Genomic DNA, 19,788 nt, shown 5'->3' on the forward strand with positions numbered 1-19,788 from the left:
TGCCGTTTGAATTGACTAACGCACCAGCTGTGTTCATGGACCTTATGAACCGAGTGTGTGGGCCATATCTTGACAAGTTTGTCATTGTTTTCATCGATGACATACTTATTTACTCAAAGAATGATCAAGAGCATGAAGAACATTTGAGAAAAGTGCTAGAAGTATTGAGGAAAGAAAAACTGTACGCTAAGTTTTCAAAGTGTGCATTTTGGTTGGAAGAAGTTCAATTCCTCGGTCACATAGTGAACAAAGAAGGTATCCAGGTGGACCCGGCAAATATCGAAACCGTTGAAAAGTGGGAAACCCCAAAAACTCCGAAGCATATACGTCAATTTTTAGGATTGGCTGGTTACTACAGAAGATTCATCCAAGATTTCTCCAAAATAGCAAAATCCTTGACTGCATTAACGCATAAAGGGAAGAAATTTGAATGGAAGGATGAACAAGAAAAGGCGTTTCAATTATTGAAGAAAAAGCTAACTACGGCACCTATATTATCATTGCCTGAAGGGAATGATGATTTTGTGATTTACTGTGACGCATCAAAGCAAGGTCTCGGTTGTGTATTAATGCAACGAACGAAGGTGATTGCTTATGCGTCTAGACAATTGAAGATTCACGAACAAAATTATACGACGCATGATTTGAAATTATTCGCGGTTGTTTTTGCATTAAAGACTTGGAGGCACTACTTATATGGGGTCAAAAGTATTATATATACCGATCACAAAAGTCTTCAACACATATTTAATCAGAAACAACTGAATATGAGGCAGCGTAGGTGGATTGAATTGTTGAATGATTACGACTTTGAGATTCGTTACCACCCGGGGAAGGCAAATGTGGTAGCCGATGCCTTGAGCAGGAAGGACAGAGAACCCATTCGAGTAAAATCTATGAATATAATGATTCACAATAACCTTACTACTCAAATAAAGGAGGCGCAACAAGGAGTTTTAAAAGAGGGAAATTTAAAGGATGAAATACCCAAACGATCGGAGAAGCATCTTAATATTCGGGAAGACGGAACCCGGTATAGGGCTGAAAGGATTTGGGTACCAAAATTTGGAGATATGAGAGAAATGGTACTTAGAGAAGCTCATAAAACCAGATACTCAATACATCCTGGAACGGGGAAGATGTACAAGGATCTCAAGAAACATTTTTGGTGGCCGGGTATGAAAGCCGATGTTGCTAAATACGTAGGAGAATGTTTGACGTGTTCTAAGGTCAAAGCTGAGCATCAGAAACCATCAGGTCTACTTCAACAACCCAAAATCCCGGAATGGAAATGGGAAAACATTACCATGGATTTCATCACTAAATTGCCAAGGACTGCAAGTGGTTTTGATACTATTTGGGTAATAGTTGATCGTCTCACCAAATCAGCACACTTCCTGCCAATAAGAGAAGATGACAAGATGGAGAAGTTAGCACGACTGTATTTGAAGGAAGTCATCTCCAGACATGGAATACCAATCTCTATTATCTCTGATAGGGATGGTAGATTTATTTCAAGATTCTGGAAGACATTACAGCAAGCATTAGGAACTCGTCTAGACATGAGTACTGCCTATCATCCACAAACTGATGGGCGGAGCGAAAGGACGATACAAACGCTTGAAGACATGCTACGAGCATGTGTTATTGATTTCGGAAACAGTTGGGATCGACATCTACCGTTAGCAGAATTTTCCTACAACAATAGCTACCATTCAAGCATTGAGATGGCGCCGTTTGAAGCACTTTATGGTAGAAAGTGCAGGTCTCCGATTTGTTGGAGTGAAGTGGGGGATAGACAGATTACGGGTCCGGAGATTATACAAGAAACTACCGAGAAGATCATCCAAATTCAACAACGGTTGAAAACCGCCCAAAGTCGACAAAAGAGCTACGCTGACATTAAAAGAAAAGATATAGAATTTGAAATTGGAGAGATGGTCATGCTTAAAGTAGCACCTTGGAAAGGCGTTGTTCGATTTGGTAAACGAGGGAAATTAAATCCAAGGTATATTGGACCATTCAAGATTATTGATCGTGTCGGACCAGTAGCTTACCGACTTGAGTTACCTCAACAACTCGCGGCTGTACATAACACTTTCCACGTCTCGAATTTGAAGAAATGTTTTGCTAAAGAAGATCTCACTATTCCGTTAGATGAAATCCAAATCAACGAAAAACTTCAATTCATCGAAGAACCCGTCGAAATAATGGATCGTGAAGTTAAAAGACTTAAGCAAAATAAGATACCAATTGTTAAGGTCCGATGGAATGCTCGTAGAGGACCCGAGTTCACCTGGGAGCGTGAAGATCAGATGAAGAAGAAATACCCGCATCTATTTCCAGAAGATTCGTCAACACCTTCAACAGCTTAAAATTTCGGGACGAAATTTATTTAACGGGTAGGTACTGTAGTGACCCGAACTTTTCCATGTTTATATATATTAACTGAGATTGATATTTACATGATTAAATGTTTCCAACATGTTAAGCAATCAAACTTGTTAAGACTTGATTAATTGAAATAGGTTTCATATAGACAATTGACCACCCAAGTTGACCGGTGATTCACGAACGTTAAAACTTGTAAAAACTATATGATGACATATATATGGTTATATATATAGTTAACATGATATTATGATAAGTAAACATATCATTAATTATATTAACAATGAACTACATATGTAAAAACAAGACTACTAACTTAATGATTTTGAAACGAGACATATATGTAACGATTATCGTTGTAACGACATTTAATGTATATATATCATATTAAGAGATATTCGTACATCATAATATCATGATAATATAATAATTTAAAATCTCTTTTGATATTATAAACATTGGGTTAACAACATTTAACAAGATCGTTAACCTAAAGGTTTCAAAACAACATTTACATGTAACGACTAACGATGACTTAACGACTCAGTTAAAATGTATATACATGTAGTGTTTTAATATGTATTCATACACTTTTGAAAGACTTCAAGACACTTATCAAAATACTTCTACTTAACAAAAATGCTTACAATTACATCCTCGTTCAGTTTCATCAACAATTCTACTCGTATGCACCCGTATTCGTACTCGTACAATACACAGCTTTTAGATGTATGTACTATTGGTATATACACTCCAATGATCAGCTCTTAGCAGCCCATGTGAGTCACCTAACTCATGTGGGAATCATCATTTGGCAACTAGCATGAAATATCTCATAAAATTACAAAAATATGAGTAATCATTCATGACTTATTTACATGAAAACAAAATTACATATCCTTTATATCTAATCCATACACCAACGACCAAAAACACCTACAAACACTTTCATTCTTCAATTTTATTCATCTAATTGATCTCTCTCAAGTTCTATCTTCAATTTCTAAGTGTTCATCATAAATTCCAAAAGTTCTAGTTTCATAAAATCAAGAATACTTCCAAGATTGCAAGTTTACTTCCAAATTTTCTAAATCCATTCCAAGTAATCATCCAAGATCAAGAAACCTTTGTTACTTACAGTAGGTTATCTTTCTAATACAAGGTAATAATCATATTCAAACTTTAATTCAATTTCTATAACTATAACAATCTTATTTCGAGTGAAAATCTTACTTGAAATTGTTTTCGTGTCATGATTCTGCTTCAAGAACTTTCAAGCCATCCAAGGATCCTTTTAAGCTAGATCTATTTTTCTCATTTCCAGTTGGTTTATCCAAGGAACTTGAGGTAGTAATGATGTTCATAACATCATTCGATTCATACATATAAAGCTATCTTATTCGAAGGTTTAAACTTGTAATCACTAGAACATAGTTTAGTTAATTCTAAACTTGTTCGCAAATAAAAGTTAATCCTTCTAACTTGACTTTTAAAATCAACTAAACACATGTTCTATATCTATATGATATGCTAACTTAATGATTTAAAACCCGGAAACACGATAAACACCATAAAACCGGATTTACGCTGTCGTAGTTACAACCGGGGGCTGTTTTGGTTTGGATAATTAAAACTATGAAAAACTTTGATTTAAAAGCTATACTTCTGGGAAAATGATTTTTCTTATGAACATGAAACCATATCCAAAAATCATGGTTAAACTCAAAGTGAAAGTATGTTTTTCAAAACAGTCATCAAGATGTCGTTCTTTCGACAGAAATGACTACCTCTTTCAAAAACGACTTGTAACTTGTATTTCCGACTATAAACCTATACCTTTTCTGTTTATTTTCATAAAGTCAAGTTCAATACGAAACCGTGGCCGCTTAAATCACTCAAAACGGATTAGAAACGAATAAATGGCGAGCAAAACAAAATTGGTAAAAACTACTCATTTTAGCTACGTGAAAATTGGTAACAAATCTATTCCAACCATAACTTAATCAACTTGTATTGTATATTATGTAATCTTGAGATACCATAGACACGTATACAATGTTTCGACCTATCATATCGACACATCTATATATATTTCGGAACAACCATAGACACTCTATATGTGAATGTTGGAGTTAGCTATACAGGGTTGAGGTTGATTCCAAAATATATATAGTTTGAGTTGTGATCAATACTGAGATACGTATACACTGGGTCGTGGATTGATTCAAGATAATATTTATCGATTTATTTCTGTACATCTAACTGTGGACAACTAGTTGTAGGTTACTAACGAGGACAGCTGACTTAATAAACTTAAAACATCAAAATATATTAAAAGTGTTGTAAATATATTTTGAACATACTTTGATATATATGTATATATTGTTATAGGTTCGTGAATCAACCAGTGGCCAAGTTTTACTTCCCGATGAAGTAAAAATCTGTGAAAGTGAGTTATAGTCCCACTTTTACAATCTAATATTTTTGGGATGAGAATACATGCAGGATTTATAAATGATTTACAAAATAGACACAAGTACGTGAAACTACATTCTATGGTTGAATTATCGAAATCGAATATGCCCCTTTTTATTAAGTCTGGTAATCTAAGAATTAGGGAACAGACACCCTAATTGACGCGAATCCTAAAGATAGATCTATTGGGCCTAACAAACCCCATCCAAAGTACCGGATGCTTTAGTACTTCGAAATTTATATCATATCCGAAGGGTATCCCGAAATGATGGGGATATTCTTATATATGCATCTTGTTATTGTCGGTTACCAGGTGTTCACCATATGAATGATTTTTATCTCTATGTATGGGATGTGTATTGAAATATGAAATCTTGTGGTCTATTATTATGATTTGATATATATAGGTTAAACCTATAACTCACCAACATTTTTGTTGACGTTTTAAGCATGTTTATTCTTAGGTGATTATTAAGAGCTTCCGCTGTCGCATACTTAAATAAGGACGAGATTTGGAGTCCATGCTTGTATGATATTGTGTAAAAACTACATTCAAGAAACTTATTTTGTTGTAACATATTTGTATTGTAAACCATTATGTAATGGTCGTGTGTAAACAGGATATTTTAAATTATCATTATTTGATAATCTACGTAAAGCTTTTTAAAACCTTTATCTATGAAATAAAGGTTATGGTTTGTTTTAAAAATGAATGCAGTCTTTGAAAAACGTCTCATATAGAGGTCAAAACCTCGCAACGAAATCAATTAATATGGAACGTTTTTAATCAATAAGAACGGGACATTTCACATCGGCCATTTGTTCTCGAATCAAATAGACCACATGTTCCGAAATCGACTCTTCGAGTATTTGTTTAACTTTTCGAGAGAAAACCGGGATGTAGTTTTCTAGAGCGGCCTCTATTTTGGTGGTCATTTTGTCCGATTCCTCGTGTGGAGGACCACCACAGTCGATTGTCTCAGTTCCATTTCTCGTCTTCATTCTAAAGATCGAAACGGATTAGATATCACCAACAAAACAATACATATATACATATATATATATATACACATATGCATATCACCGCACGCACATCACACCTAGCTCAATACTTGTCACGCGTCCTTGCTTGACTTGACTTGCAACCGTAATAGTGGTCGCGAATCACTATTACGCTCGCACACCATGCCACACTCAAACGTACCACAACCATCTTGCCCGATGTTCGAAACAATAAAGCATGATTAGTAACATCATAACATTAGCATAGTTAGTCCACCTATTCACCAAGGCACTAATCAAACCCGTACCGACTCGTAGTCCTACAAGTCCCGCATATAAAATAACAACACAAAAGTCTAAGTATAGGCGTCTATCTCAAGTCACCTAAATTCCTTAGACCATGCTCTAATACCACTTGTAACGACCCAACCCGTTATATTAAGAAAAACGTACACATTTTTTTAAAATATAACATGTCGTCATATCCAACAAACCATCACATCACAATTAGTTGTTACATGTTCAAAAGGCACATACGACATAAATAAAAGTTTACATCAACATTCGGTTTCAATGACCCATTTTACAATTCCCAAAAATATAAGTTTCGACCAATTAGTTTAAGTTTCAAACATCACTAGAGCATGGGTTTGGGGTTAAACTACCCAAACATTAAGTCGAACTTCCAAAAGCAATCCACAAGGCACTAAAGGGGAAAAGCCTAGTCCACAACTTTACCCTTGCCACGATCCGCGCCCGCATCTAAAAATGTAAACAACGAGAGGGTAAGCTAAAGCTTAGTGAGTAAAATAAATATGTACATGCATATACAATTTACCTACTCACATCCACGACATCATACAATGCATATAATCGCATATCATCTCATAACAAAAGCTAGTATCGTCAAATCGTACAACTAGCAACATCATTAGCATAATAATTAATAATCATAATAATAATGAAATGCTAAACATCAACAAGTACAAACCATGGTTAACCAAAATCACAAGGGATGACCTCGCGAACAAGTCATCGGTGTTCATAACAACCGTTAGCGCCCAAAAACGACTATGGTATGCTAACCCCAAGGTGTCCCAAAAACGGCTATGGTATAACCCCCAAGTGTACGAAACACGGCTATCGCAACACTTAATCAACGTGTGAGTAAAACACGGCTATTACTCACAACCATGTGCACAATACGGCTATGTGCACAATTAATACGGGCAAATAAATCATATACATACATACATAAATATTCCACTCACCTTATCGTCTTGGTGAGATTTCTAACCACAAACTCGCAACCTTCAAAGCAAGTCACCTAATACAATTAATGCCCAATTAATTCACATAACAAGTTGGACTATTCACCAACTAACCTCACTAGTGCATTTATGACCCAAAAGGGTATTTATGACCCACTTGCACTAGAATCGCTCAATCAAGGTCAAGTCTACAACAAATCACTAAAAGCTAGTGATTAGGATTCTAAGACTTCCATTAATACAAGTCTAGGGTATTTTCATACCCAATTTATCCCACTAGGTCAAACTTACCCATTTGACCCATTTTAAGTCAACCATGAACCCTAATAACAAATCTTTCAACCATGAACCCTAATAACAAATCTTTCACTAACACATAAGTGTGTTAGTTATTCATCAACACAATTTACCCTACAACTTCAAATCACATGGCTAAACCCTAGATTACAAACCTTAGGGTTTCCATACAAGAAGTTTACCCCAAATTCGCCCATTTAACCTTAAAATGGGTCTTACAACAAAACCCATAACCCAATCACTAGTCATAAATCAATTAAGAGTTTAAACTCGGAATTAACACTTACCACTACTACTAAAACGTAGCTAGAGACGTAGTGAACAACTTTAATGTTTGGGTTTAGACACGAAACGGGTTCCTTCTTCTCCAAAATACGCTTTCTCTCTCTAAAACCTTAACTCTCTCTCTTGAATGAAAGTGTGTAGGTGAAAGAGTAAGAAATGACAAGTTTCTTAGTCGAAATCCGTAGTTCCAGGGGGTAATAAACTAAATTACTTTAACATTTACATTCACTTAATACGTAAAAACATATTATTAAACTATTTCGTTTAAACAAACTCGTGTTTTCACGGGTCATTTCAGTAGTTCTATAGTAAAAGGTAACATTTTTTTATCTTATTTTTCTATAAAAGGTAATCTATTATACTTTTAACAATTTAAATGATCATTTTAACAAATGTTATTCGGAATTAATTAAATAGCAGATGTCATTAATTTTTTCAATTAAGTACTACATTGGCATTTCACGTCATTAACTTTATCCACTTGGCATACTAAAAATCTAAACAAACATATACATTTGTTTATTTTTATCTACTCCGTACCCCCTGGTTTTTTATCCCACTACTGTTTTTCAGATCTGATATAACACACACTAATCACGGGTCACACCTTTAACTGTGTTCCTATAATTTACCAAATGAAGCAACTTTTTCATATCATGAAAGAGGAAGAGGTTAGGACATTTGGACTGACTCATTGTTGACTAGATACTTAAGTTAGGGCTGCAATTTGGGCGCTTAACTCTAACCGGTACTCCGATGGATTCATCTGTAATTCTGAATATCGGTAAGTTAATTTTTACCTAATAATTTGGTTTGATTCTTTCATATAAACGTAATTATGTATGAAAAAACTTGATTTCTGTTGTCATATCTATTTGATTTTCTATTTCTTTAATTTAATTCTATATAATACATACATCCTTCATTCCATTTTAAATAGTAGATTATAGATTAACAGTTCCACCAATTATCATAGTTATAACTTAGCAATTTATTGGAAACATATTCAAGTAACCGAAATTATACCTAGATATACTAGAACCCTAAAAAATAAAGCCGCAAGTATGAATGAATTGCTTTAGGTTTCGCATAATTATAAAATGTTTACAAGTTGCTTGTCTATACTGATTATAAGATGCAACATAGTGAAAGCGAAACCCTAATGTGTTGAAAATTGCTAAAAGACAAAGAGAGGTAGAACCAGGTTTTTTTAACATGAAGAACTGAGAGTACCTTGAAAACTAAATGTTGGCGCGATTCATAACTGGTCGGTATAAGTAAAATGTTTCTGTTATTGGTCAACATTAATTCCTCATGTTCACTCTATGCCTAGTTTCATGTATTTTGGCCTGCAGCTTGCTTTTGGATATTAATATTGCTTTAGGATGACATTGTTATTACGACCAGTTAAGATTTCATAGCCCCCATTCTTAACCTTAATAACATTTTGAACATTTTTGCTTGGCTACTCAAGTTTGTTTATTTCTGCAAATCGCCTCGTTTCTCTCTTTGAGATGTTTGTTGCTGTCTCTACTTATCTCTTTAGTAGTACACTTGCATTATTAACTACTGAGTACTTTGTTCCACCACTTAGTTATGTCATTCGACATCATTCCCATGTATGTTGCATCACGATACAACCCTTCAAATAAATATTGCAATATATACCTTTGACCTGCTCCCTTCTTTTGTAAGGAGAATGTTCATTTCCTGATAGTTGATAAAAATGTTACTATAGACAGTCAGGGCCATATTATTAAGAATGTTAAGAAAAATGCTTTCAACCTTCAATAATATGTATTGCAGACAAGTATATATTTTGTTACTTGTCATGTTACATTCAAGTCCATATACATCAAAAACACAAATCAAGAGTATTATGATGGATTTGTTTTTCTTTTGAATGACCTACTAGTTTTGGTTTTCTTGAATTAATGATAGGTATTAGTAAAAATAGTAAGAGGAGGTTGGTAGCTTGTACTGAAGTAGATAGAATCAGTAACTTGCCAGAGAATTTGATAGACTTGATTTTAAAGAAGCTTCCCGTTCAAGATGCTGTGAAGACACACGTTTTAGCTCAAAAATGGGCGTACAAATGGACCACATTGAGGTCGCTTGTTCTTAATAAACATTTCTCAGAAAAATTTGCCAAATATGGAGCTTTTAGTCATAATGGATTTATAAGGATTACAATTTACAAACCAAATCTTTAACTTTCTCAAGGGTCCTATTTTAAAGTTACATCTCCACATACCAAACATGGCTCTTGATAGCTTTCAAGAAGTCGATCAGTGGATTTTATCCTTGTCAAGAGACGGTGTTATTAGAGAACTCGTGCTTACAAATTCAAATCAACGTTATGAACTTCCATGTTGTATTTTTCGTTGTCTAGAATTAAGAAAGCTAAAACTTGGAAACTGTATCATTAAGCCACCACTCGAGTTTCAAGGATTTATTTATCTCGAAAATCTCTCGTTCAAGAATATTGAATTTGGGGCTAACTTGAATGGAACTATCATCAACTTACCACAACTTAAGAAGTTGAAACTGTCTGCATGCACCAATGTTTACAATTTCAAGATCAAGTCTACAAAGTTGTTTCGGTTAGTGGTCTTAATTTGCCCTGATGCAACTTTGCTTCAGTTATTGCATAGTAAATGTCTTAGTTCGGTTGGTATACTTTTCCTAAAACCATTCAAGGAGTTGAAAGAGTTAGTTTGGCCACTTTGTTAAGTAATATGCCATGTCTTTGGGGTTTAACTTTCGACGGGTATTTTCTCCAGGTATGATTTGACATCTAACTTCTTTTACATAATTTTTGTTCTTCATCCTATTGCATTTTAGCAAGTGAACTTTTCTTTCATATCTTCTTTGATAAATTAAAATCTCACTTTTACTCTCACAGTTTTGTATTGCAGAAAATATTCTCAAGTGGCTTCCACACCCAGCTAATAGTTTAGAGTCTCTCAACTTACACAACTTCAAATTTGGTGATTTAAATCAACTTCAAGGTGTTTTATGTATGCTTCGTAACTCACCTAATTTAGGACAACTCGATGTGTATAATAAGGTAGGTATAGACTGCTAAACCTTTTCTTTTGTGTTTCTGTGTCGTGTGTGCTTGTATAGTTTCTTTCTTTTTTTTTCCGAAAGGCAAAAGCTTATATAGTAATTTAAGGTACATACTTTTAATGCATGGTCTCACTTCCAATGTATTTCTAGGGTCTTTCAAACGTGCATTTGGATATGGATGTGAAACCAGCTGTAACTTATTTGGAAGCTTCTGACTGTCTGGACCCAGACGGTTGAACCAACTGAAAACTATAAAGATCAAGACCCTTGTTGCTCTTTAGACCACTCCCAACCATTACATCCTTCTTTAACAAGAATGAATGACAAATTAATGTCACTTCAACATTTTCTTCGAATGACTAAAAGAGACTGAATGCAACCAATTATAACATACTTCCTCATAAAAACTGGGACCTACTATTTATTTACTTAGCTTTGATTTTTTTAAATAGTATAAAAACAAGACTGATTTGGAAAAAGTAGTGCTTTTAAGACTTGTATGTTTTGCATTTATACTAGTACTTTAAAGAATATAAATACGTTGGGTTACTTTAGGAGAATCTTTAAACACAGCTGGCCCCACCCACTTCACATACTCATCGTCTTTAACCTCTCACAAATAGACGAATCGAGAGTACTTCTAGCAAAAGACGCAAAAAGACAGCTTGCTACCTACAGTGTCATTTAAAAGAAGTCAAAAAGGTACCAAAGACGGTACCATAGTGAGTGATCTTATAAAGCTTTTACTTTATCATTCTCTGAAAACATATCAATCCGACCCCATGTAACTGTTGATGCTCATGAAAAGTACAACTTCGCTAAGGATGTTACGCGGTTCCCACGAGCTTCCTCGAAAGCAGAGCTTCACTACTTGGATCCGTAACTACAATCCACTAATAACTTTAAGTTACTTTGCAATTTAGTTGTATTCTGATTGTATGCATATTTGTTATGGGTTTTGATTGCTCATGTTTTGTATGTCGTGGGACTTGACGATTGTAATACATATAATTGGGCAGCTGGTTCTTGCTAAATTCTAGTTTGCTGTATACCGTTTGATATAATCAATTATTGATAAGAAATAATTTTTTGATTCACAGTGATCATAAACAACTGAATTTTGCACCTTCACCATGGTCACGAGCGTCGTATCTTCAAGTTGTCGTATCTTCAAGTTCTTTAATTGCTTTTGACGGGTTTAATCTGGTTCTTTAACTTGTTGGGTGGTACTAGTAAAACTGGTAACCTGGCTGGTATATATTTATACTGTGCGAGCGACTAGCAGTTGCTTCGGTTTAATTAAAACTAGATCAAGCGTTCCTTACATGATAGTTATGTAACAAGCATCTGTGAAAAAAAAAAAAAATGAAAAAAATTCACAGGTTGATTTGTTTGGCTGTGATACTATGAAATGAATTAAATCTTCGATGATTTTTTGTTATATTTAATTGAATACCTACTATTTTAAAAAATCACATATGTTAGGAGGGAATTAAGCTACATACTAACATTACTTAATGCCTTGACAACAGGGCCGGTCCTGTCATTTTTGATGCCCGATGCGTAAATATAAAAATATGTCCCTTTAATTTTTGTAAGCAAATAGTATTATTATACTATCTTTATAAATATAAGTATCCAATCGTATGTGATTGTATGATTCTTAAACAAAATTAAGAATTCAAATAATTATTTCAGTTATTCTAGTTTGTAAAAATATCACGTTAATGTTAATATATTTATTCAATTAGATTTGAAATTCAAATATAAAAAAAAATAAAAAATACTTTTTTATTAACTTATTAATTTAAACTATATCTTTTAGTCTAGATATAAATTGACATAAACTAAATAACATACGAGTACATTATATGGTCCTATTTTATTTTGTATTACAAATACAAAAGTGGTCTTTAATTCCTTAGTATACTCACATATAGTAATACTCGTATATAATTACAATAAAAAAGTTTTAAATAATAAAATCTAAAGAGAACGGTTAATATGTAAGTTAGTACAAGACTTGTTGTATCGGTTTGGTTTTGGGGCGTTGCAAGTCCACGTGGCACCCAACCAACACCATAAATTGTAAGTATCAATGTGTTGGATGGTGTATTTTACCTCTGTCCGTTGCCAAGCAACGTACCAAGCAACGTCAGTTGCCAATTTTTTTTAATTTTTTTTTATTTTAAAAATGTTATTTTTATCCCCTTTTAATATTTAACCCAATTATATTTTAACATATCTTCACAATACTCTTAACCTACACCATAAACCCACACCACCACCACTCCACAAACATAACCCACACGTCATAGTTATCAAAAAGCAACTCACGCCCTCAACTCACGCTCCCAACCACTACAAGTGGTCTAATAGTGAAGGGGTAAGTAGCAAAAAAGTTAATTGATCGTGTCAGGGAATCACCTTCCCCAAAATTTCTCCAAAATTCTCTGCAACATCCTAACACCATAAAACCTAAATGAAGCTTTTAAGTTTGCGCCAAGAAACCAAAATTAACCATCTATACATACTATATATATATAAGTATCATATAACATAATTAAATTGTTCAAAACTCGATTTTTACACACTTATACATCTCAAATCTGTAAATACTCAAGAACAACCATTGAACACATGATGCCCTCTCTTTCATGATTCCCAGGTGCGGTTGCACCTCCAGCCTCACCCCAGGTCCGGCCCTGCTTGACAACATCTATCTATGCTAAAAATAAATTGATGTACAAATATAAAATGAGACATATAAAGATTATTAATAGATATACCCTAGGGTCTACCCTCGACTCCTCAACTAGAGGCTCAACATCCATAAGCTGCTCATTAACATTCCTCTGTCCCTCAACCACAAGCTCCTGAACCAGACATTTTTCATCAACTTGTCAGTTAAAACATGTATAAATTGTAGGGAAGATAATATAACACAAGTGTACGTACACAGATCAATCAAATTAGAGTGCATCTACGAGTAAGTAGCCTCCTAAATACAAGAACCCTAAGGGTACTCAGTTATTTGGTCCATATCTTCCCGTAGGTGTAGAAGATCGGAAGAGAAAAGATGGTGGTTTTGCATACCCATGAAAGCCCGCTAGACCATGAATATAGTCAGACGAAAACAATCCTCGTCAGTATAAACAAAATTTTAAATTTTGAGTATGTTTCAACAATTGGTATCACAACCTAATCTTTAAATTTTGAGTCGAAGAAAGAACATGCATCTTACAACAAACCCTAATTTGAACAAATATAGATTTCGGAAAATAAGACTAAATGCCCGTATAAACAAATTTTCTGGATCATGCTTATACGGAGTTTGCGAATGGAGAGGTCAAAATTGTAACTTCGTTTTTTTAACAAATTTTATAGTTTGTTCGATAAAATGACAGTTTGATTAAAATCCAAATATATCTGGGATAGCGTTGTGTACAGGTTTTATATGTGAGATTACTAAAGGGTTTGGGGGCAGATAAGTACCTTAGTTGCGTCACTGACTATGCCAGACTTTCTGGATCTGGTTGTGTACAGTCCCTTTTCTAATAAAAAATAAAAAAAGGGGTCAGTTCGCATCAAGTTTTACTAAATTAGATGTTTGGTAAACATGTGTCGAATGAGAAAAGCCAGTTGTTAGAAAGTAATAGCATATACCTTTATAACAAGCACCATTTGCAATGAAAGAGCGATAAGCAGGACAATCAATATGCCAGAAAAAAAACCGATGATTGTCTAGCAAGTATTCTCCTGAAGTTAAACGAAAAGCAGAGATATCACCACCAATAATGTGGTCCCATGACTTGTAATCATGCAGTGGATCAATGACTTGTGATTTTGTGGGTCCATGATGATCGTATTTCACATTTTCCCAATCATATATAATACTAACTCCACACTCTCTTACGCTAACGTCAGAACTTACATACTCCTTTGGTATGGTAATTGTAACTTTGTCACCATCTTCCATCTCATTCTTCCCAAACATCCAATGACTTAACCATATGAGAGACTCTTCATCTACTTTGACCCAGTGAACGTAATGCTTGTATATCCAGGTCCGGTTCTTTGTTTCATTACTAACTATGACAGTTAGCAAATTAAAGCCACTATCTTGAGATCGTCCCTTCAGCCGATAACAGAAATTCAATCCTTTTAGTTTCATATGAGAAGATAGAATGCCAAATGATATTGATGACCCACGTTTTCTCCTATTAATATAATATGGAATCTCGTCTCCCCCATAAAATGTGCTGAATATTCCAAATTCGTAGAACAACTACACACACACACACACAAAAATAAAAACTCTAAATTAACACAAACTGTAATAGCTTAGTTGATTAGATAGAGAGACATATAGAACGCACCTGAACTTGAGATTTCTTTTTTGTTCTAAAATCATTCCAAGTCATGATCTGTTTATGTACCAAATCCAGATCATACCATCCCAATGTATATAACAAATCTTCAACATCGGCTATAGGTTTGATTTTCACAATGCCTTCAATTCCAATCAATGAATGCGCTAATGTATATATAGCGAGTGCTATATGACATTGGGACCGATTTAAAAGTTTCTGTAATTGCCATCTTCTATATTTCAATTTTCTTAGTCTATGTGGAGGGTGTCCAAATGGCTTAAGCATATCACATTCTTCCAAACTGAGCAACTCAATCCTACGAAGGCTTCTAACACAATTGGGCAAGTAAACGACTGGTTCACCATCTAAACTCAACATCTCAGACATGGATAGGCTACTGAATTCCATAGGATACGATTCAAGTTTATCTTCACGTGAGTCACAAACTAATGAGGTATTAGCTGAACAAATTGCACCAGGCTTAACGTCAGCCTCCACATTACTAACGGAAGAGGTTTGTGAGGCTATGTAGACCCTGAATTCATCAGACAGCTTCTGTAAATCGTCATTACTCACGTTACCTGGAAATTCGTGAAGATTACAACCATCTAGTGAGAGTGCTTCGAGCTTTTTCAACTCGAACATGGTACTTGGAAGGTTTCTAAGCATAATGCAATAACTCAAATCGATTATGACAAGTTGATTACATTTGTCAATCTTTTCACAAATCTCGATTAAACTTACGCAACCTGCAAGTATTAACCTTTCAAGTGAAGTGAATTTGCAAAGACCTCGAAGACTACGAAGCTGATCACAGAAACTCAGATTGAGAATCTTCAATGACAAAAGCACCGAGTTGTCTTTTGAGCATGATTTACTTATCTGTTGAAACAGAGTTAAAATAATAAATTAGAAAATGCATTGACTTACGATGAAAGAAAAATAACTGAAGTGGATGACTCAAACTTCTTACCTTTAAGTTTTGGAAACTCGAGTGCTGAGCTGATTCGAAATTATACAGATCAAAGTCAACATTTATAAACTTACTATAAGACATGTCAAGTACAACAAGATTCTTCATTGGTATGTCTTCAGGTATAGACGTTAAAGGGCTTCTGTTCATGCATAACCATACTAACTCTTTAGGGAGTTTCTGAAAAGATCCAGTGATATCAACATTATTAAGTTGCAGTAACACTAGATTATCCATTGTACTGAATGCATCTGTATCCACCTCAATTGAACCTTGTGACTCACTCCAATCAAGAACAAACCCTTGAAGACATTCCATAACCTAGAAAGAATGAGAATGTCAATTAGTCAAAATGTTTTATGTAAGTGTATATTCAGATAGTTCAAAAGACTTATAATATACATAAGTATACATGGCCTCTTACCTTATTTCTCTCCAACGCATTGCATGAATCCTCAGTAGACCATAATCGGCTACGCTTCCACAGTTCATTTGGTGATTCTTGGCGTACTACTTCTCTACCCATTGCTTGAATCAAAGGATGCATCAAAAATTCATTCCTCGGTCCAATCCTAAGAAGGCATCGATCTGTGAGATTCTTGATCCCTGTTACCAAATTTATTTTGCACGCCTTTAATATTGTTTCAACACAAACTCTATCTTTTCTAACAAAGAAAGAGGCAATATGCTTAAATAACTTCTTATCACTAGGGGATGGCAAAGAGTCAAAGCTCTTTCTCAATAATTTTTCCATATCCTCATTCATCTCTTTATCCAGCGATTTCGTAAATTCTTCCCATCCATCTATACCGTGGGGACTCAAATACAAGCCTAATTCTTTAAGAGCCCATGGATGTCCTTCACAGTACTTTAAAAGCTTTTCACTGACTTCTCTATAATCACCCCAGAGACCCTCAGGTTTTTTTGCATGCAAACTTAAAAGTTGCATTGATGAGTTCTTATTCAAGCCTTTAAGCAAGAGTACTGTATGCCTGGGTTGAACATTATGTAGTTCACACTTCTTTGTCAATGATACATCTTCGGTTGTTACTATGATTTTGCTTCCTGGACAGAAACCTCCTTGCCCAAGTAAGTTATTCAACTGGTGAACATTGCCAACATCATCAAGAACTACTAACACCTTTTTATCTTTTAGTGCACTCTCAATATTAGACTTGTAATCTGGAACAGCTTTACTTTTAACCACCTTTGATTTTGATATGTCAGAAAAAAGTTCCTTTTGTAGATCGATCATTTTTACAGATTGGTCTGTGCAGCATTTCTTATTGATGTCCTTTATTAAGCTTGATCTCTCGAATGAAAGACTGTGCTTGACATAGATGTATTCGGCCAAACATGTTTTCCCTATCCCACCCATACCCGAAATAGTGAGAATGTCGACCGTATCAGTGGATCCATCTTTCAACCATGAACTGATGAATTCAATGTGTTCGTCCATCCCAGTAAGGACTGGTGAATTCATCACTATAAGCACCCCTAATCTGCGATTTACATCCCCAATAAGGTTTTTAATAACCTCCGTCTGTTTCCTGAAAAACAACTTCCGTGAGGACAACAATAACATATCTTTTTAGACTGAAAAACTGACCCGAATAGCATGGTTACAAAAAATTTAAGACAATTATATCATATTCTGGTGTTATTGTTTATTACAGACAAATGCTTCTTCTCTGTCTTTTAGTTTCACATGTGACGCTTTGATGTTAAATTTAGGGTTAAAGCCACAAATTGGCTATATACTTTCTCAAATGTCCCGATGTCGCCCATATACCCATTTGCGTCCCACTGTCGTCTACACACATTCAAAAAATATACCAATGTCAACATTTCGTTACCGTTTACCTGCTGAACCGGTAAAATTAATTATTTAACTTTTTTTTTTCATTTTATATGTCCCGATGTCGCCCATATATTTCAGCGGTGTTCCGATTTCGCCCATATACTTTCAACTTTTGTTCCGATGTACCACCGACGTGTCATGACTACTTATAAGTCACGTCATCAATTGTTTTGGTTATAGGTAAAAAAAGTATTGTTAGCGACATCGGTACATTTTTCGAAAGTTTGTAGACGACAGTGGGACGCAAATAGGTATATGAGCGACATCGGGACATTTGAGAAAATATATAGCTTTAACCCTTAAATTTAAATTTATAATGTATTTCCTTGCTCGGGTTACCCAGTAAGGCGAGTATTCCGAAACCATACTCTAATGTACGCGGCTTAGCCGGATTACTCTGTGACCGTTTCCAACCCATTTTCAGCCACCACAAGATTCGAACATGAGATCTATGTCAAAGATATCAAGCCCTAGCCAATGGCTATATTGTGAAGGTTTGACAATTTGATGTGTAAAAACCTCCTTGCCTCTCGGTCCACTTTGACTATGAACATAGTTTTAGACATTTTCACTAACTATACTCTTCACCAATCAAATCAAATAACTTTTATACAAACTTAAGTTCTTTTGTTTTGTTATAACATCAAAGTGAATACGATATTGATACAATACAAAATAGATTTAAGACAATTGTGGTGAGAGAGGGATGGAGTATTTTAAAACCGAGGGTAATTTGTGTTATTGTGTATGCAAAGAAAGTAGCTAGTTACCGGCCAGTTGTAGACGTAGTTACAGCCTCCCCTTTGAGGTTAGCAACATCCGTGAGTGCTTTCTTCCATTTATCAATCTTTCCATCCCATTTACTTTTTTCCTCATCATCTATTTCTGCGTACATTTTGTTTATATGTTTTGGCATTCCTGTTGCGAAGCTTTTCTCTTGGTTCCTGACAATAGTGGGCTCAATTTCATAGAAGATGGGAAATATAATGTGGTTAGAGGTCATACTTCGGTCCATGATCAATGCTAATTCATCAAGGCACCAAGTCGAAGAAGCATAGTTCTTAGACAAAACAATAATAGAAGCCCTGGATTTGTTGATTGCGTTCTCTATTTCAGTTTTTAACGGTGCTCCGGAATCAATATCATCATCATCATAAAACGTAGTAATTCCGAACTCCTTGAGTTCCTGAAGAAGGAAATCGGTGAAGCCAAGACGAGTGTCTTCACCTCTAAAACTTAGGAATACATCATATATATTGGAACCTGGATTTTCCATAAGGAATTCTGGGAATGAATTGGAGATCTGAAAAGAGATGAACGACTTTACATTTACATCCACATAATAGTTAAGTCAACGACTACTTTTCGAAAGGGACCCACCTGGTTGCTACTCAGTTACTCCGTATTATTATTTTCTTTATCTTTAATAATAATAATAATAATAATAATAATAATAAACTTAAAAGTTTTAAAACTTACAAAAAATTAGTGAGAAGCCTAGAGACAATCTGGGCCCCCACACCTCTAGCAATAGCAAAACCTATCCTAGTAAAAATATGAGCAGCAGCACCGGCACCAATATCTTGCGCCATCGAACTCTTCTGAACCCGCTTTAGCAAAGAAACAGTCTCCTTCTCTAATTCCCCAAGGGAAGAAAATGAGAAAGGAATGAAACCATAACCAATCGCCAGACAACTAGATTCGTACTTGACCCGCTTCCGACGAGCCGCATCAATCACAGCACGTCCAGGGACAAAGTCAGAAAGCCCAGACTGTGTCAAAGGAGAA

At 34.9% G+C, this 19,788-nt stretch overlaps 1 protein-coding gene and 1 long non-coding RNA gene across 2 annotated transcripts; one reads left to right on the forward strand and one right to left on the reverse strand.

The window, feature by feature from the left end:
- The first annotated feature begins 8,327 nt into the window (after window positions 1-8,327).
- Window positions 8,328-11,803, forward strand: LOC139877537 (uncharacterized). Its single transcript, XR_011768645.1, has 4 exons — window positions 8,328-8,505; window positions 9,663-10,504; window positions 10,627-10,791; window positions 10,944-11,803. It is a non-coding gene; the product is annotated as an uncharacterized lncRNA (long non-coding RNA).
- Window positions 11,804-13,320: 1,517 nt separating this feature from the next.
- LOC139876613 (disease resistance protein Roq1-like) lies at window positions 13,321-18,900 on the reverse strand. The gene is made up of 8 exons (XM_071863957.1): window positions 18,771-18,900; window positions 16,564-17,689; window positions 16,140-16,460; window positions 15,173-16,048; window positions 14,460-15,081; window positions 14,289-14,347; window positions 13,583-13,669; window positions 13,321-13,498 (listed from the first exon to the last, which is right to left on the reverse strand). The coding sequence occupies exons 1-8, from the start codon at window positions 18,893-18,895 to the stop codon at window positions 13,397-13,399; spliced, it is 3,318 nt and encodes a 1,105-aa protein (XP_071720058.1). The 5' UTR covers window positions 18,896-18,900; the 3' UTR covers window positions 13,321-13,396.
- Between the last annotated feature and the right edge of the window lie 888 nt (window positions 18,901-19,788).

This window comes from Rutidosis leptorrhynchoides, chromosome 11, assembly GCF_046630445.1.
Source record: "Rutidosis leptorrhynchoides isolate AG116_Rl617_1_P2 chromosome 11, CSIRO_AGI_Rlap_v1, whole genome shotgun sequence".
In the NCBI taxonomy this organism is placed as follows: domain Eukaryota; kingdom Viridiplantae; phylum Streptophyta; class Magnoliopsida; order Asterales; family Asteraceae; genus Rutidosis; species Rutidosis leptorrhynchoides.

Bases quoted from the DNA above. Each gene is read 5' to 3' on its own strand.
- LOC139876613 (XM_071863957.1), bottom strand. From the start codon at position 18,895: ATGTACGCAGAAATAGATGATGAGGAAAAAAGTAAATGGGATGGAAAG. The intron at 17,690-18,770 runs GTAACTAGCTAC...GTTGTTTTTCAG, and splicing joins ACTACGTCTACAACTGGCCG to GAAACAGACGGAGGTTATTA. The intron at 13,499-13,582 runs GTATATCTATTA...GTTGTCAAGCAG, and splicing joins AGTCGAGGGTAGACCCTAGG to GGCCGGACCTGGGGTGAGGC.